This window comes from Gallus gallus, chromosome 11 (genome assembly GCF_016699485.2).
Source record: "Gallus gallus isolate bGalGal1 chromosome 11, bGalGal1.mat.broiler.GRCg7b, whole genome shotgun sequence".
Lineage (NCBI taxonomy): Eukaryota > Metazoa > Chordata > Aves > Galliformes > Phasianidae > Gallus > Gallus gallus.
In genome coordinates this window covers 2,461,887-2,481,564 of record NC_052542.1, presented here as the reverse complement: position 1 = coordinate 2,481,564, position 19,678 = coordinate 2,461,887, and the positions used below count along the sequence as shown (strand labels likewise).

The 19,678-nt window shown below is 47.2% G+C and overlaps 2 protein-coding genes across 4 annotated transcripts; one reads left to right on the top strand and one right to left on the bottom strand.

The window, feature by feature from the left end:
- Positions 1–526: 526 nt before the first annotated feature.
- On the bottom strand, positions 527–4,659 carry FBXL8 (F-box and leucine rich repeat protein 8). Of its 2 annotated transcripts, none has more exons than NM_001277684.2 (3): positions 4,549–4,659; positions 2,959–3,189; positions 527–2,422 (listed from the first exon to the last, which is right to left on the bottom strand). In NM_001277684.2, exons 2-3 carry the CDS (start codon positions 3,120–3,122, stop codon positions 1,447–1,449), a joined length of 1,140 nt encoding a protein of 379 aa, NP_001264613.1. In that variant the 5' UTR covers positions 3,123–3,189; positions 4,549–4,659; the 3' UTR covers positions 527–1,446. The 2 variants fall into 2 exon arrangements, with proteins under 2 accessions (NP_001264613.1, NP_001264612.1); NM_001277683.2 differs by having other exon boundaries at positions 4,615–4,659.
- On the top strand, positions 4,656–19,412 carry TRADD (TNFRSF1A associated via death domain). Of its 2 annotated transcripts, XM_414067.8 has the most exons (6): positions 4,656–4,700; positions 6,283–6,433; positions 11,587–11,864; positions 13,376–13,562; positions 14,518–14,835; positions 15,019–19,412. In XM_414067.8, the coding sequence occupies exons 2-5, from the start codon at positions 6,292–6,294 to the stop codon at positions 14,823–14,825; spliced, it is 915 nt and encodes a 304-aa protein (XP_414067.6). In that variant the 5' UTR covers positions 4,656–4,700; positions 6,283–6,291; the 3' UTR covers positions 14,826–14,835; positions 15,019–19,412. The 2 variants fall into 2 exon arrangements, with proteins under 2 accessions (XP_414067.6, XP_004944196.3); XM_004944139.5 differs by having other exon boundaries at positions 14,518–19,412.
- The last annotated feature ends 266 nt before the right edge of the window (positions 19,413–19,678 follow it).

Sequence of the window (19,678 nt, the reverse complement as noted above, 5' to 3'; positions counted from 1 at the left end):
CAACAGAGAATGAACCACTGAATTTTATCCCAGGCCAGTAGAAAGCAGGCTCCCCGGGAGTCACATCAGCAGTGCTGCTCTCCCTCGTAAAAACTCAGCACAATGCAATGGCATCACCAGCCCCAGAGAACAATACACAGAATGAAAATGCACCGCAGCCGATCTTGCAGAGCTGTGAATAAATACGCAGTGTCATGTAGAGGGAACACGTGCCACGCACCTTGCACTGGGAGGTCAGCAAGGCTGTGGGGTGAATCCACCCGCTGGGAGCCTGCGGGACGCCCCAGCGCTGCTGCACCGCCTTTGTCTGAGCACTCAAATAGTTGTTATTTTGGAATTCTCTTGCCCCGAAAGCTGGCTGGCGGAGGTGAGCACAGCCTGGCCAGAGCCCGGAGCTGCATGTCTTCAGCAAGGTTTGAAAAGGCAGAATTGTAAGTTGCCTTGGCTATAGGTCTCATCTGCAGGGAGAACTGATCTGGCTCTTGGCTGAGAAAGGTGGCTGATGAAAACAGCTACACGTGTAATGTACAAGAAAACATGCTTTTATTATTATTAATCAAAATCCTTTAGATTGCTCTAAATATGTGCTTGCAAAGGGAGCTTTATGCCAGGACCACTTCAAATCTGAAACTACTCTTCAAATCACAGTTCATCAGAATCCTTGGCACAACCAACCAACACGCTCATCTTAATTCCGATGCACGATACCTTTGCCATTTGCTGCTGACTGAGACAGGAAAAACTGTAAATGCTGTTGATTCTCCTAAGAAACCTTAACAATACAGTGAAAGAATAGGTCTTCGCCAAAGGCATTCAAATATCTGAAAACGTGCATTTCTGAGAAAGAAAGGACAGAAAAGGATACTTGCAGGCTATGTGCCTTTTCTTACGACCTTTTCAGTGCTCTTTCTTAAGTGCTTTTTCTCCTGCTTACATTTTCTAACAAAATTCAGCTCCTGTTCAGACCATTACAAAGTGGAGGTTACCTGATACCTGGATACCACGTGAGCTCACCATCACAGAAATGCCAGAAGAGAAATTATCAAGGTTGGAGGGCATTTTCCATCAGATAACCACTGTCTGTTGCTATAGATGAACCCATGTGGCTAAGGATCCCAATGAACACAGAACACCTGCACTGAAGCTGTCACTTCCTTAACTGTCTGCCCAAGTAGTTGCTGGGAGCCTGACATGGTGTGCTTGACTTTGAGGTCTGCTTAAAACATAACATCAAAATTAAATTTCATTGTGATTTCCTGTAAAACTCCACAAAGGGTGGACTCGGCATTTCTACTATTGCTAAATAGAGAACACGAAGAAGAGAAAAGACTTGTCCTCCCTATTCCAATAAAGAAAAATTAAAAATAGGTAATTCAATTTCTTTGTATGGACATTGATCTATCACATCTGAGAACAAACGCTTGGTCTGCTGAACAGGTGAGCAGGTCACCGAACTGCCACTGGTTTCCAGGGGTGCCGTTCCTTGGTGACCTTGAGAGTGTATTGTTTCAGATGGGGACAATGCATGAGGAACGCTTCCACCACCTCCTTGCTGACCACACAGTAGCAGTGGATCTCCAGCAGATTATGGCAGTGCCTAGCCAGCTCTACTAGCGAGGAATTCAAGTCCTCCGAGGATGTGGTTTGTAGCGTCAGCTTCTTCAGAGTACTGCTGTAGCTCTGGGTGACAAACCTAATCTGATCTACCATGTAATTGTAGGTGTTCAGTTGCAGTGTGCTCACAGGTATATTCAGCTTTAGGATCCGTGGTATTGTGCAGCCAGGGACCGTATGATCAAATTCGAGGTCTACACAGAGCCGAGGATGTTTTTGCCTGACAGCAGCCCACAGCTCTTCTGAGATAACTGGTATATATTTGTCCAGGCGCTCGCAGAAAATGTCCAAATGGGTGAAAGCTGCTCTTTCTGGCTTGAGCAGCTCCAGAAATACATCACTGGACAAGCTGGCATAGTATACCCCCAAGGCTGAGAGTTTGGGACACACACTGAGAACTTTCCTAATGGCATCTGGTGCCACATTGCACACCAGGGTGCGGTTGTTGATGAACAAACTTTGCAAGTTTGGGTTGGTGGTAGCTAGGAGTTCAACAAGCTCCCCATCAAGAGTAAAGGGCATATTTCGAAAATCAACGTGCTGAAGATCTATCTGGTTGTTAGTGTTGCACATGTTCCGTATGCTCCGCAGGATGTCCTGGCCAGAGTAGAAGTATGGGTTCTCCCCATGGCACACAATGCACAGCTGCTGCAGCTTGTGGTTCTGCTTTGCCAGCACATCTAAGATGCGCGTCACGTTCCTGCGGTTGACCTCTTTGGATTGGTCAAATCTAATCTTCAGGTGTTTGATTTGACTGAGGAACTGGCACAGGCTCTGCAGCATGCCCTCCTCATCCTCTGAGTCACAGCTGGAAGGGTAAAACAAAAGGTCAGTCACTGTGGAAGGTAAACTGAGCAAACACAGAGCAGATTCTCTCCTTTACCGTGTTCTGGAAAATACCAACAGCAAATACCACACATTTCTTCTCACCAGGTGCCTGGCAAGTCACTGTAAGGGCAAACTCTGATGGAGTGAGGGGGAGAGAGGAGTCAGCCTCCAAAAAGACCACCAGTGAGCTAAATGCCACCATGAGGATGACTATTCATTAGCTTGGTATCCTGCTGTTTTCAAGTACCAACTTGAAGGAACTTACCCGAGAATGTAATACTTCCGGTAGCACCCAAATCATCAGCAGCAGTTAATATAAAAGCCCACACTGCATAACACCATTTTCTCTATTATATAAATAAATGCTAGTCACGAAATGTAGCAGTACACACAAATCACAGCTAATGTCAATTAGTTGTCACAGCACAGCGCTGTAAATCTTCAGCACACTCTGATACATAATGCTCTTGTTACACCTGCAGAGATGCTCACCCTTCAGAAACCCATTTCTCATACCTGATCTCCGTGAAATGCCAAACGGAGCTGGAAGAAACAGCCCCAGCCCACTGCTTGCACACCTGGAAGGCTGTGTATCTATCTCGAAGGGAAAGGTAGTAGAAAATTTGGATGAGGATTTCCTCTGGAATGCAGCTCCACAGGTCAGGGGCTGGAGCAAGCATGCTGCTGACTCAGTTGGGTTCAAAAATTGGAGAAACTTTCAAAACTGCAGTGAATTTTCAAACAACCCTGTTAAAAAGAAAGAAAGGAAGAAAGGCAGAAAGGCAGAAAGGCAGAAAGGAAGAAAGGAAGAAAGGAAGAAAAAGGAAGGAAGGAAGGAAGAAAGAAAGAGGAAGAGAGAAAGAAAGAAAGAGAAAGAGAGAAAGGAAGAAAGGAAGAAAGAAGGAGATATTTAACATTTATGTACAAAGTCAATCCAATGTGATTGGATCACAGAGGGGGTCAGCACTATTTTAAACTTGAAACTTCGCCACATTTTGAAATTCAGCACAAAAAATGGAAGAAATCCACTGGCCAAATGTTTGCACACTATTTCCAGCTGAGCCTATGAAGCCGGGAAATACTTTTCAAGTATTAAAGATGTCAGATCAAGGCTTTGAGGAGGAAAAAAAAGTGCATTTTCCCACAGCAAGAGCTTTGCTACTGTAAGTAATAAAAATGCAAGAGAATTTTCTAGTGCTGCTGCACCGGTATGCAAAAAGCTGAGGCAGATTTCTCAAACTGAGGGAAAAAAAACCTCTTTGCAAGCAGAAGCTCTACACAGAAAACAGCCCCACACATCCATTTTTGTACCGATTGCGAAACAAAAGGCTCACAGCAGAATGGGGCAGCCTCATTACAGTGACCCTTTGCCTGTAACAAGACGTGGCAGCTTGACAGAAATGTTTCATTATTCTTAATCCACTCATTATAAACCCCATTCACACAAGTCTGACTTAGAAACGGGAAAGCACGTTTTGATTGACCTTATATGTGAGGTATAAACACCCAGGACAAAGGCTGAGATTGATAACATCTGAACGTTATGGTATTTTTCATCCACTTTTCTAGATTTTTTTGCTTAAATAAAACCACCACATAAAAGCACCAACATGAGACAGTTTTTCAGTCCCTATCATGAGCAAGAGCTGTGCAGCCTGCAAGCATTCCCCTTCCTAGGACAGCACTGGGGAACGGGCCGTGCCCCACAGCCTCCCTGAACCCGAGGAAGCCCAAAGCCACGGAGTCACAGCAGTACTTCACCCCGCAGTTATTGCCTAACTGCTGGAGACCTCCGATGCAAAAAATACAACTCGGAGCGGAACAGAAGGCCGCATTTTTTCAAGAATTCGCCGCTTTGAAGTGTGACTCATTTTTTTCAGCATGCGATGCAGCAGCACAGCCGCTATCGTATCTGCCATCGTCGCAGCGACAGCAGCGCTTCCCCCCCCCCCCACCCCACAGCGACGAGCGACAGCGGCCGAAGAACTCAGCCCCGCTTCCTTCCTGGGAGCCCGCTGGCTGTTGTCGTTTCCTCTGACAGCGAAGCGCTGTTTTCCAACAGCCCCCACCCCTGTGCTTCATCCACCCGCCACGAGCAGCGCGCACCGGAGGGTGGGAGGCTGAGCACTGCTAAGCGCACCACCCGCAGCACTCCCGGGGTTCCCCGCTCACCCCTTGCGGGCGGTGCCTCCCTGCGTCCGTCGCAGCCGCGCAGAGGCGGAAGCGGCGGCGCCGAGGCCGGGCGGCGGCGGCGAGAGGTAAGGGCCGCCCCGAGCCGCCGGGGAAGGGAGGGGGGCAGGACGGGAGGGGCTGCTCTGCTGCTGCCCGAACGCAGAGCCCCTCCCGCCTTCCCCCCCCTCCCCCCCCCCCCCCCCCCCCCGCCACCCCGGAGGCTCGGGGCGGCCGCCGGTAGGCCGAGGGACGCGCCCCGTGGACTGTGGGGGGCGGTGGTTCGTGTCTAAAGGGGCTGTAAGAAGGAAGGGGACAGACTCTTCAGCAGAATCTGTTGTGATAGGACAAGGGGAAATGGCTTCAAACTAAAAGAGGGGAGATTCAGATCGGAGATAAGGAAGAAGTTCTTTACACTAAGACAGTGAGGCAGTGGCACAGGCTGCACAGAGAGGTGGTGCTGCCCCATCCCTGCAGGCAGCCGAGGTCAGGGAACGGGGCTCTGAGCACTGCTGGAGCTGTGGGTGTCCCTGCTCAGTGCAGGCAGTGGGAGCAGATGGTCCTTAGGATCCCTTCGAACTCAAATCATCCTATGATTGTATTAGCTGGCCATTGAGGCACAGGCACAGTGAGAATAGGGCGATGGATGTGCTGTCGTATAAGGGAGAGGAATCATAAAAGAGCTAGGACCTAAAATGAAGAGATATCCCCGAGTGTGTGGCTGCACAAATCAGAGCTTCCCAGTGCAGGGCCAGGAGTCCTACATGCCCATTGAACCACACGAAGGGTTTGTCTGCCCAAACTGATTCCATCCCCCTTCCAATACCTATGGCCTCAGGACTGGTCAAAGTCCGTAGTAATAGCAGCAGGGTAAAGGCAGCTCTGCTGGGCCCTGTGTGGCCACAAAGCCTGCTCTGCTTTATTAGGAGCAGGTTATGAGTCCCTGACTGACGCTGATGAAGAGAAACACTGAGGTTCCCAGCTTGTGCAAGAGGCTCATAAGGCTGTGCTCTTTTTGGACTATGTGTGCCAGCAGCTCTGTAGCGTGTATTGTGTCGTTCCTGCATGGGATCCTGCTGTGGTTACGATTTGCATCAGCCTTTGTGCATCTCTTCTCATGCTGTGCTGTAGCTCTCAGGATTTTGGAGGCTTGCACTGTAGATTATTTTTGCTGGGTTGACAGGTTTGGATTCTCTGGAGCACACGCATGCTTCCCAACAGCTCTGTCAATGGAGGGCAAGGCCTTTACATTGGCCATGGGGGTTACTGGTGCTGCAGATGAGGTCAGATCTGATACACCTTCTTGCTGTAAAGTTTTAGAGAAATCAACTTTCAGTTTGCAATCGATAGTCCCAGAATACATCTTGATTGTAATCTTACTGTGTTGGGGAGAAATGAGGCCATGGAGTATTTTTGGACTATAAATAAATGGAATCCAGTGGAGAATGAATGCAGAGCTCTGTGAGCTGCCAAGTCTTGAGGTCACCCAGTCCCATTGTGCTGTTCTTTACAAAATAACAGTAAACTCCTTGAAGGATATGCTTGCTTTAGTAACACCACCACCTCCTTCAAAAAACAAGGGCAAATCCCCGTAATCTTGTCATGCTTGTGCTCTCCTGATGTCAGGCCATTTATTCTGTGGTCTCTCAGCTGACCTGTGTGATTTTGTAGGTGCTGAAGATGGCAGGTAGCTCAACTCCTTGGATTGGCAGTGCTTACCTCTTCCTTCAGTCAACGTGCAAGACTATCATTCTGCCAAATCTCTATGAAAGCGCCCAGAAGAAGCCCTGCGTGTTCAAGGCACTGAAGCTGGCATTAGCAGGTACCCATCCTTTCTGATATCTTGGCAAACTGAACGTCTCATCTCTTCACATAGCAATGCCAAGCCTTTCTTTAATCCCCCACTCAAGTGTAAGGAATTCTGGTGCTTACTCTGCAAATCCAAGACACAGCTAACAGATAGGATAACTGCAATTTCATGCGACCTGGTCCATTTCTTTTACAATTTCAGGCTGTGATTTGAGTTTGGATACAACTGGATGCAAAACCTTTACTGTCATTCATACTAATGTATCTCCCTTATAACTAAGATGGGTTAGCAATATGTCCAGCTATTGCTCTTCAGCTAATCAGCATACGCTCATTGCTGTAGCAGCACTCAGGTGTGTTCAGCTGTGTGCCCATTTCATGAGTGATAAGAGTTATTAATCTGTCTGGATGGGTTATAGTCATGGGAACATTTCCTCTTTTGCCTGCAGTGTGCTTCTATAGGTCTCACTTCAGCTTATATCAGGATTCTGCATCAGCCACAGACTGTGCTCATTTATTCCTTAAAAGGCTACGTGGAAGACTTTCCAAGGGTTTACAGTCAGTTTATGCTTGAGAGATTCCTGCCATTATGCAGAGCTCTCTCACAGTCTGTTGGGTGGTAAGCCGGGATGCAAGTAAGAGATGAAGCAATAAAAAGAGGAAAAAAGGGAAGACATTTTATAATCAGTGTGTACTGTGGTGGCGGTGTAGGCCACTAAATGGGGCATGAGGCAGTGGTGGCATTGGGTGGGAGCAGAGGCAGCCAAAGTGCCAGCAGGAGCCATCTAGAGCCATCCCTGGGCCACCAGCAGAGAACGCCTGACACAGACTCAAGAGCATCCGATGAAGATGGCTCCATGCCAGGCATCAGCACCATCTGCAGCAGCAGGAATCCACTGCAGCCGTTGGACACGTCCTCAGAAGAGCCCTTCACCACCTACCTCGACAGCAAGATCCCCATTCCCAAATACACCATGTCCACCCTCTTTGTGACAGAGGGAAAAGAAGGAAAAGTACAAGCAGTGGTAGCAGGGATGGGTAGACTGGGAGGAATATAGCAATGCTGTGTGGATGTGCAGGGATGGGATCAGGGAAGCTAAGACACAGATGGAATTAAACTTGGCAAGGGGTGTGAAAAGCAGCAAGAAGGGATTCTCTAGATACATTGGGTGGAAGAGATGGATGAAGGAGTGTGTACCCCCTCTGATAAATGAGAACGGAGAACTGGCCTCCTCCGACATGGAGAAGGCTGAGGTACCTAATGAGTTCTTTGCCTCAGTCGTCACTTCCAGTCAGGCTTCCTTTGCTTCTTGTGTCACTGAACTTCTAGGTGGGGGTCAGGGGAGCAAAACCCTTCCCACTGTAGGAGCAGAGCAAGTCAGAGACCGCCTCATGAGACTGAATGTGTACAAGTCTGTGGGGCTAGACAATATGCATCCCAGGGTTCTGAAGGAACTGGCTGCTGTGGTTGCCAAGCTGCTCTCCATCATATATGAAAAGTCATGGCTGTCATGCAAAGTCCAGAGTAACTGGAAAAAGGGAAACATCACTCCCATTTTTAAGAAAGGGAGAAAGGAAGACCTGGAGAACTACAAGGCAGTGAGCCTCATCTCTGTGCCTGGGAAGATCATGGAACAGATCCTCTTGGAAGACTTGTTAAGGCATGTTCTAGATGAAGTGATCCAAGACAGCCAGTGTGGCTTCACTAATGGTAGATTGTGCCTGATGAATCTGGTGGCCTTCTGTAGTGGAGTGTCAACATCAGCGGACAAAGGAAGGGCAACTGATGTCATCTACCTGGACTTGTGAAAGGCCTTTGACATGGTCCCACACTGCATCCTTATCTCTAAGTTGGAGAGAGATGGATTTGAAGGCTTGACTGTTCTGTGGATAAGGAATTGGTTGGATGGTCACAGCCAGAGGGTTCTGGTCAATGGCTCTATGTCTATGCTGGAGGCTGGTCACAAGTGGTGTTCCCTAGTGGTCCATCTTAGGTCTGGTGCTCTTCAGCATCTTTATCAGTGACATAGATAGTGGGATTGAGTGTACCCTCAGCAAGTTTGCAGATGACACCAAGCTGAGTGGGGCATTTGGCACAGTAGGAGGAAGGGGCACCATCCGAAGGGTTCTGGACAGGCTCAAAAGTGGGCGTAAGAGAACCTAACAGAGTTCAACAAAGCCAAGTGCAAGGTGTTGCACTTAGCTGCGGCAATCCCGGATATATGTACAGACTGGGAGAAGAACTCATTGAGAGCAGCCCTGAAGAGAGGGACTTGGAGGTCCTGGTAGATGAAAAGCAGGACATGAGCCAGCAGATCCCTTCCAAGCTAAGCCATTCTATAATCAGCAATACTGTGGGGTTTAGTGTCTCTATTCATGCTCAGAAACATCTGTCTGCTGAGGCTGCCAAGTCAGAAAGGAAGGCCCTGTTACTCAGAAAGGCTGGCATATCTTTTCAGACTAAGACTCTTGGCAGGTTTGCAGATGATCTCAAACAGTGGGCACAAGACAGTATGTGCTCAAGGACAGGGCTGCCAGACCTGCACAGACTGAAGGAATGGACAAGCAGGGATCCTATGAAATTCAGTAGTATAAATGCAAAGAAATCTGTCCTTGAGTAGGAAGAACACTGGCAGCAGAACAGGCTGGGGATGGACTGGCTGGAGAGCAGCTCTATTGAAAAGGACCTCAGGGTCATGGTAGACTGCAAGCTAAACGTGAACTCTGGCAACCCAGAAATACAGTGTATCAAGGAAAATGATTATCTCCATTTGCTTAGCACTCATTAGACCACATATGGAATACTGCACGCAGTTTTGGGCCCTGCAGTACAAGAAAGACATTGATAACATGGAGCAAGTTCAGCAGAAGGCCACCAAGATGCTTGGTGAGGAGATGCTGAGGAGCCAGACCTGTTCACCCTGGAGAAGAGAAGGATATGGGGGCATCTACCACCAGCCTGCCAGTACCTACAGGGAGGATAGCACGGGGAGGACGATGCACTATGATGGTGGTGCATGGGAAATGAGAGACAGCAGGCATAAATGGAAACAAGGTAGACACTGGATACAAGGTCAGACATTTTCTTCTGGAGGACACAGTTACCCAGTTGTGTGTTCTCTGTCCTAGTACAGATAAAGCCCTCAGCAACTTGGTCTGACCTCAGAACTGACACTGTTTTGCAAAGGAGGCTGGGCTAGAGACTTCCTGGGCTTCCTTCCAACTTAACTGTCCTGTGAATGATCCTATTTTATGAATGTTTATTTAAACACATTTATGTAGGAGGGGAAAAGATTGCAGTTGGTATTAAAAATACTTGATTTCTGCTACAGAAACATGATTTCCTGTTTTTGAAGGCTATTTTTTAAATGACTGATAGCCAACAGAAGTTATTTTCTGACTTTAACGGGCACAATTACATTAGCATCAGTTGTACTTAGCCCTATTTATATCAAAAAAAAAAAAGGTCTTGAGATACAGATAGCCATGAAAGTATGTTTCTCTACCTACCTTTGCACCAAGCTGACTGTAGACTAATAGTAATTTGAAGAGTTTATCATATTTACCTAGAACAGCTGTCACAGTGCTCTTTACCTGTGATACAGCTGAGGTCATAGTGCTTAACTGGGTTTATGCAATTATAATGTAATTTCTTCTGGCAATCATCAGTTTAGCAAAGCTAGCTAGTTCCACATCTAAAGACGTGAAACAGCAGGAAGCCCAGCAGAGTTTCCAGTTAGGCTCAATTTATGCCTGCTTTGTTTCACTGGAATGTGCATCTGCTCACACATTTAAAGGAAAGCCCTCAGTAATGCTAAGTGCTACCATGCTCATTCATACCTAAAAAGGACATGAAATCTGAAGCTGTCAAAAGTTTCAGAAAGAAGCTGCTTTTGAAGTTGCTGCCTTGTACACTGTTCAGAAAGGTTTCCATGTCTGTAGTTTTTCCCTACCTCAGCCCTCTTGCCCTGTTATGCAAGCTTTTGTTTAATTAGCACGCACAGAACACAAACCATGAAGGAAGCAATAAAAATAAAAGGGCATTTCTGATCAGCAATCCCGAACAGAATTAAAATGCTTCTCCTAAGTACATAGTCCAAGTTATGCGTCTAGTCCAAACTAAAGCTTCTGTAAACCCTGTAATACCACTGTTAGCACCAATTTTTAAATGCCAGGTCATTTGTCCTAGCTAATGCAGAACTCGCAGGTCTGCTTTGCCTTAAGTATTCCTCTGGGCACATTTAAATAATGTCATGATGTGTGGTTTAGAAATCATTGATACAGCGGCAGTCTGAGCAGATACATCCATACTGCTCTGTCCAGCAACAGGCCAAGAGGTTAATTTGAGTCTGGAAGCAGTACAGCCAGCCTTCCACAGGCCTCTGCTGCAAGAGAGAGCACAGGAGACAAAGTCACTGTGCACAGCTAATCAAATTTAAGCTCTGCTGGGAGAAGGAAGGATGAATGCCAAACCTCCGTCTGTTGTCCATGTATTTCAGGCTCCTGCCACACTGACTGCAGAAGGTGCATCCTTGCCTTGTCCTCACTGACATTTTACCATGAATTCAGTCTTTGTGCAAAGAAATTTAATGACGTCCACACTGACAGCCAGAATTTCTGTGGGCAGGTCTGTCATATAGCTGGGTCTGCCATTTGCCTTTTGCGAGATGCATTGAAGGCATCAAGCCAGAGGGTGGACACAGGGCTGGGGAAGAAATGCTAAGTCTCCTTCCAGGACCTTTACCACTGCATGAAACTCCAGCCACGGGGACAGAAATCTGGCTCAGAACTGAGCTGAACTGTGAATTTTTGTGTATAATATGTATATCTCTGTTGTGTACTGGTTTAATCTAACCATTTCTGCCCTAGAAGTGGAACCTTGAACTTAAAACCTCCCCCAGTGAACTGCTTTGGGATAATTACCTGGTCTGTAGTCCCAAACAGCTTCAGCTGGATGCCACACTGCAAGGATTCATGCTTGCAGGGCAGCAAAAACTTAATCCTTTCCTCTTGGTTTTATATACAGGCTTTTCATCCCAGAGGATTTTATCACAGAGAGAAGACGATCCAAAAGCTACTCCATTGCAGGCTTGGTGGTAGATGGGAGTGGGTCTGGGTTGTCTGTCTCGTGCCTGGATAGTGACTCTGCTCACTTCTCCCTGCCAGACTCCACCGGCAGCATGAATGGTGTGGACGTGCTCAAAGTGCACTGCAGCCACCCACACCTGATAGTGCAGCTCAAATTCTGCAAGCAGGAGAACTGCCGCCGCTTCCTGCAGAGTTACCGGGAAGGAGAGCTCCAGAAGTCCCTCCAGAACCACCTCCAGCTCTCCTTGGCCATGACCACGGTGCCTCTAGAAATGGAGCTGAAGGCTGGCAATGAGCACCTGGACAGCATGCTGAAGGATGAGGATCGCTGCCTGGAGTGCATCTACAGAGAAAAGGTGAATGGGAGAGGGAGGGAAGCCGAGCAGTAATGAGAAGCAGTAGTACAGGATGCAGAGTGGATGCAAATCCTGCTCTGCTGCTGCTCGCTGGGCTGCCAACTTCTCCTTCTTTCAACTCTCAACTGTAATATGGAGAACAGCTCTGCACTTCCCCAGAAAAGATCTGGGCACTTTTCTCAAGGGCCATAGAGTTACCTACACCTTTCTCCCCTGCCTTGCACATCTCCTCCTCAGCAATGGTAACTGTTCCTAAAATGAACATGAGCATAAACACCGCACACTGCCCCAACAGCTCGTGACAGAGTGGGGACATGCAGCATCTGCTGCCAGCAGGAGCAGGCCGCTGTTCTGACAGCAGTGTCTCTCTCTCGAGGATGACATAGAATGTCCAGCTCATCTCACACTTTGGCACTGACACACTAATCCTGCTAGCAAGAACAGTGGGATCTTGTCATCTTACCACAAAACCAAAGCACTTGCTGTGATTAAGCTTATTGCCTTTTTCCTCTCCTCTTGTTTTTTGTTTTTTTTTTTTCCACCTGGAACTACCAATATCTGACAGCTTTGCTTCCCTCTCAGTGGTCTTTAGGAACAGGCAGTCTCTGCCTCCACAGGAGGGTTAGGTACGAGAGCATGTTCTGACATGTTGCTTTTCTGCAAGCACAGAGATGAAATGCACACCGTTCACCTGGGACCAAACGTGATAACACACACCCTTTCAACTTCTGATTGCTGCTCCCTCCCTCTGCTGAATTAGCTGACTGGACAGAAGAAATGGGCAGCCTGACCTCTGCCTACCAGCACAGCAGGCAGAAAGATCAGTCACCGGCTGAGGGCAGTGCTGGGTACCAACCTGTTGTATGCGAGCTTAAACGGCAAACTGAGTCAGAGCACTCGCAGAGTTTGACTGCTCACACGTGCTCTGCGTTATTTCCTTGTCCCCTTCCTCTTTACTTTCTCTTTGGATATCAGATTGGTTTTATCTTGGTTAGCAAGAAAAACTGGCTTGGAGAGGATGCAGGAAGCACTAGGAACAATGAAACTTAAGTAAGTATAGGAGGGGAAGGCAGGGAGAAGGAGGGTGTCAGGAGCTGCCTGCTTTGGTGGCCATGAGCTGTTAGATCAGCTCACCCTATTTGGTGGGTCTGACTCTTATGTGGAGTGAATCAGAGAAGCTCTACTGCCTTAATTCTTACAGTGGGCTTCTGAAAATAAATATGGACTAGGAGCAGTTTTGTGCAGCTTGTTAGTAGTCTCTGATGCATGTAACAGACCCAGGAGGGGGACACTGCCCATTTCATATCACACTGCAGATAGAAATGCACAGATTTACTGCCAGAACTCCGTTAGACTATCTTATTTGACCAATTTACAACACAAGCTATAGCAATCTTATTGCTTCTCACTGTGATCTTAAGCCACACTGAAAACCTGCCCTCCAGTTAAATACCTACAGCTTTGTGAGATGGTGAAGCTGGCACAAATCCTCAGTGCTGTTTGCATTACAGCCTGACCGCCTGCGGGACGAGGAGATCACGGAGCTGGAGGAACGCCTCAAGAGCCTGATTCTTCACCAGAACATCAACAACAACATGCCTTCCAAGGACTGCATGTCACTGAACTCCCCATCTCTACCTTCTCAAGGCAGCTCCCTTTCCCCACAGGTCACATTTCTTTTTCAGGGACAGCAGTTTGGTGAGTAATGAGAACTGAGCCAGAGAATCTTGAAGGCCAGAAGGGAGCATTAATGTCACCACATGGTGCAATCTACCTTGGGCAAACTAAGGATCTCCCAGTATCCCATAGGGAAGGAGTTGCAATAGTAATAAGATACTGCCACACTCCTTCAGATCAGGCCTCAGCTTATTTTTGTCCTGGGGTGGCTTGCTGGCCTGCTTAGTCCAGGCTCCTTGCAGTACACCATCTGTTTCCAGTGATGTTGACTGCAGAAAGCTTTCAGATAGTCCCATGCAGCAGTTTTAGCTTGAGATCAGCTTGGTCTTTTCCGAGTGTGCTTAAGGTGTGTGAACAATCCCCAATGCTAAACAGCTGAGGAGAGAGCTCTGCATTTCAGTACTTTAAGGATGTGTAGCCAGGGAATAGGGGGCTTCATCAGAAAGGCCTGGCTGAGTCGCTTCTGAAAGGCTGAAACAAAGAGGATGTCTGTCAGAGAAATCTGAGCTCTGACAAACCCCAGGAAAAATAGGAGAATAAAAACTCGTTAGTAGAGGCAAGCCCAGATACCTTGATGTCAAGGAAGGATTTTGGAAGGGGAATGGTCTGAGCCTGACAGGAGCCCAGACATGCCAGAGCAGCCAGCTGGGAGCAGGTAAGTGCCACCCAAGCCATAGGTGCTTCTCAGTTGATTTTCTCTTTCCAGTGTTAGAGGATTGTGTCAGAGTGCACAAGCCTCTGCCTGCAGCAAACTAGTCCCTTTAGCCTCACTGCTCTTGCACTTCTGCTCCCAACAGAGTGCAGGTGTTTCAACACCAGCAGACAAGCAGAGCAGCAGCACAGCTGTTTAACAGTGCACTGTGAGTTCTGAACAGCCTCCCAGCTCCACAGAGCACTGAGCAAACCTTGGACTGACCCTGCCTACATCACATCAGCCATGAAACCCTATGTTTAATCTGCCCTCTGTTCCTTTCAGACAACAGAACGCTCACACCAGATGACCACCAGAAGTTTGCCAAGCTTGTGTCCAAGAAGTGGAAGCAAGTGGGTCGCTCTTTGCAGAAGAACTGCCGGGCCCTGCGAGATCCTGTCATTGATAACCTGGCTCACGAATACGACCGAGAGGGACTTTATGAACAAGCCTATCAGATGCTTCTCCGATTTATCCAGTCGGAGGGGAAGAAGGCAACAATAGCACGACTGATTGCAGCCCTGGAAGAAAATGGTCTCACCAGCTTGTCTGAGGAGCTCTTGGGCCTCCATTCCAATGAGGATGACTCCTAGAGCCCAAAGGGTAGTGGCATTGCTGAGGGCTTTCTTGCTTTAGCTAGTGTATGAGACTGCTGCCAGCATCTGGGAATGTAAAGCCTTGAAAATCACTGCAGGTTTACGTGCTGAAGGGAGTGCCCTGGGCAGTTTCTGTGGTCCCAGAAGCCAACATGGGGCTCTGATGTTCCTTATTTCTTTCTGTTTCCAGAAGTCGATGTTACTTTCCTGTGAACCACTGAGAGAGGCTTTCAGCCTGACTTCCTTCTGGACTGAAATGTCACAGAGAAGCAGCCAGGCAAGTTAACGAGCCCCAGGGGAAGGTGGGAAGAGGTGAAAAGCAAGGAAGCATCTCAGAGAATTTCCTTGGGAAGCAAAGCCAGTGTTCCTCAGATGTGGCCCAGGGCCATCACCTGGAGAGCTGCAATATATTTTCTTATATCAACATTTATGCCTTTAGGCATGAAACTATGTAAAGACAAGGGAAAAGTCAAGTTTATATTGTTTTCTTTGTTCTTCAAATGAAGACCATCTGCGGCAAGTACACCTGTCCTGCTCTACCCCAGTGTAGTTCCTTCCCACATCTCACCACATGAAGGTTCCCCTTTACCTAAGGTAGTCATCATCTTCCACAGAGCACAAGATTGCTGCTGTAGAACAGACTTCAGGCACTGAACAAACAGTGTGGATAAGCACAAATTCAGAGGATGACTCCCAACTCTTTCAGGACCGTGGTGTACAATAACATATTGACTGCCTCACGTCTAGCACTTCCCACCAGCCTGGAGGAGATTGTATCTGTGAAAAGGAAAACACAGTGCTGCAAGAAAAATATACAGCCTTAGAGTGAGCAAGTTACCTACAGGTCACTGAACTGCTGGAACAGCTGCTGTATGGTGCATTGCAGCATCAAATACCAGCCAGACTCCTCTGAGCAAGCCTCTCCAACCACCTGGCTGCCAGTGCCTTTGCTCAACCTCTCCTTGGCCTGCTGAGTTCTCTGGAGAGGGTTGCTTGCTCGTGCATCATGAGTGTCAGGATTTGCACAGAGTCCTTCTGATAACAACAGTGTTGTTGCTGTGTGACACTTGGGCATCAAATCCTGTGCCTGGACCTACTTGCCTTGCTTTTGAGGTCAAACTATTCCTTACAAGAGAAAGTGTGCAAAACTCAGGGCTGATTCCTGCTTTCAGTTCCAGTGGAATAAGCCTGCTATCTCCTGGTGTGTTGATACAGGCTGCAACAGAGCAGAGCCTTTACCTATACCAAAGTACGGAGCAACAAGTTTTTAGCATGACTCAGGTCCCATAAAGCACAACAGCCAGCTTTGACATATTCCTTACTTTTTACTGATATGTTTTTACTTAGGCGTCTCTGTTAATTCTCTCCCTCTTTGACTTTCCCACCCATGGGAAGGAACAGCCAGTGGGTCTTGGAAGTTATGTCAGACAGAGAGGGAAGAATGTTTTCCATGTCCTGTCCTCTCCCTTCCAGCAGTACCAGCTCTCTCCCCAAAGAAAATGAGTATCTCTGCCATGTTTCCTTTTGGGACCAGCACAGTGATGCTGGTCTTTGTTAGTTAAGCTGCAGTGGGACTGTACCTCAGAGCATTTAGCTTTTTTCCCTGGCTGGGGAGCTCTGTTTGGCAGCAGCCCACCTGGCTAATGGTATTAAAAAAAAAATCAGAAACTTGAAAGTTACTTTAAGGGCAACAGTGTTTGCTCTTTATTTTGCAACAAATGACTTTTCAGAAAACACCAACTATGCATGGTCTGCTGCCTCACTGGTAGTGAATATTTCTAAGTTCTCAGCCCATTCATGTGCTCAGTGTTCATACAATTATAAGGCAGTGGTCCATTGGTGTATAAAAGCTTTTATATCATCTCTTAGTGCTCAAAATGAGAAATGCTCATTCTTCAGCATTGACTTCAAGTACAAGAACTTTCTTTGCTGATATTACAGAGCACTAAGCATGAACGCTTTTTTCTTTCTTTTTTTTTTTTTTAATGCAAGCTTTGTGCATTTTATTCCTCTGTTAGCAATTGGCCTGCATGTTTTCTCTTACTCACAGATCCCCTCCCAAAAGTGCCATTAAGTGCTGGAGCACCTGGCTCCTTCTTTTCAGAAATCAGGTACAGCAGTATGTTATGTGCAATGCACATTTGATTCTGGTCTCAAGCAGACTCCTTCCTGCTAAGAGAGTTGGGGTTTGTTTGTATCATTTGGCACAAACATAGATAGAGGCAATTTTCACAGATGCCAGATGATGAAATAGACAAATTATAGGATGTGACAACCCGGAGTCATTTGCATTGAATTGACATGTGGTTCAGACATGGCTCTGGACTTGGGCCTGTTTTATCCAGAAGATTTTATAGCTGTTTTGCACCAGCGTGCCAGGACAAGGGGACTTACAGCACACAGGACAGGAAGGAGCACTCACAAACAAAAAACATTAGCAGAGGTTTGTGGAATAAATTAGAGTCTTTACCTGTGATAGCAATGCAGGGAGTGAAACCAGAGGAAAAGTTACACGTTGGGGATACTTGCTGGAAAGCTGGCACTCGGTGCTGGACGCTGGCTTTCTTCCTTTCCTGGGCAAAGTGGTTGCACAGTGCCCCTACTCAGGTGCCAAGACATGTGTGTGACCCTCCCTTAGTACTACATATACTGATCAGCGGACATCTAGCGTGTGAGATAGGCTGAGAGCAGAGCTGCACCTGTGGCCCAGTGGCCACATCCCATGACAGCTCTTCCCTATGTGTAGATATGCCTGAAAAAAATACTGTTGGGGGAGGCAATCAAACACGCATCAAACCAGCACATGATATTAAAAGCAAATGAAGATAGTGATCAGATCTATGTAACAAATGGAATGATAGACAAAAAATAAGCAGCAGAAACCAGGCCAAAACATGCATCCAGGGAGGGATCCAAGAGGGCTTTTGTTGTGGTGCAGACTGTTTCTGTGGTTTTAGCAGTGTTTCAGGTTTGAAGGAGGCTCCTTTCAGTCTGCCAGAAGGAATAAAAATGCATCCAAAGGAGGATTTGAGCAAGCTGTTTTGGCACAGTGGAGCTACAGCTGGACAGCAAGAGGGAGTGAAAGTCAAAATGTGCAGACTTTCACGTGAGGTTTCTCAGAAGGTAAACAGAGGGAGCACCCATGTGTAAAACAGGCACAAAGGAAAGTATCAGACTGCCCTGCAGCACAGAGCCAGCCAAAGACCAGCATTGGGCCTCTTGGATGCTGGTGAAGAATACACCATGGGTTTTAATATACTGTTGAAAAAGACTGTGCATCATCCCAGCTAATTAATCAAAGCAGGGGCAGGGAAGGTGCTGTCCGCCAGCTTTAGTTCTTAGAAGCTGCAGCTGCCTACGGATGAGCTGACGCAAAAAGGACAGGGTTTTGGTGTTGGTGATTGGAAGCGTTGGAAAATCATGAGCCAGATTGAAAAGAAATAATAAAATTTACTTCCAGTTTTTCACAGCAAGTCAAATTAAAAACAAATGCCAATTGACTGCTTGCAGCAATGCTTTCCAGGGCTCCATGCAGTTGCAGATGCAGATACATGGATTATTTTTAATGCAGAATGGGATGCTCATGTCTGGGCACTGCAGTACAGAACCTCAGATGAGCCTCCAATTAAAATGGTTTGCTGAAGTTTCGTAGGAAGTCTCAGTACTGTATCTGTTTCTCAACCTAGGGGAAACTGCAGCAGAAAATAATGTCTTCTGCATTGCCATCAAGATCTGGACAACGTTAAGATCAAAAGGTGTGTAGGCTGAGGGAAACCACCTGCTTGGGGAAGTCATAGGTTCCTGGGGAGGGAGCTGCTCCAGCAAAAGGTCTTCTTGTGTGAAGAAATTGTGTTTTTTTCCCTTTTTGCCATTCATTGAAAAATCTGCTTCAGCACTGCGGAGAAGTCCCACTGCCAGGGTCAGCTCTGCCTTTACAGAGATACCTCAGAGCAGGAACCTAACATGGCACACAAGGCACTGAGGGACCCCAAACTCACTTGTTTAGTTTAACTGAAACTTCATACATAGCTATGAACCTCTGGCACTGCACATCTGAATCCAAGGCAGTACTGGAATGGGTATGGAGAGGGTTTCTTCACTCTGCCCACACATCGGGGCAGACAAGTGGGGTTGGTGAGGTGCTCTGCTTCCCAGGGCTGGGTCTGGCCATTTGGCTTTTGCACAGCAATGGGCCCAACTGGTGAGGCAATTTTTAAGGCCTGAGGTAAAAAAAAATTACACCTTTTTTTTCTTCTCTGGATTTCACTGGGATTGAACTTTTAAAGCCAGTGAAGGAGTTTGGCCAGAAATTTCTAATTAAAATCAGTTGGAGATCTGTGGTCAGGTCCCTTAGTCATCAGTGGAAAAATCCCCTGCTGACCTTCTACTTCCAAATTTCCACAATATGCAGCATCAGATCGGGATCAGCATCTGCAGCTGTGGGCTGCAAAGCCACGCGTACTCAGGTCTGGGACATTCAGCCTCCACGGTATTGTCTTCTGTAAAAAATAAATAAATAAATAAAAGCACTTTGGTCTATTTTTCCATTCTTTTATAAATAAACATATACTTTTGTCAAAAAGAGCCTGAGAGAGTTTCTTTTTAAACACTTCGCATGGTGGTGAGAAGAAAGGAGTTCTGAAGTTCTGGCCTCAAAGCTACCACCAGCTGTCACAAAAGCATCCAGCTGAACTTTCTGGATGTAGAATAGAGTCCTGCCCCAAGGCTGGTGCCCACCTGAAAGTTCATGGCTCCAGTTTCAAGTCAAAACCCAGCAAAGCCAGCATGGCTTCTTTGGTTTCCAACAACTCATGGTTGAGCCTGTTCAGGTGGATTTGCCCTGAAGTGCC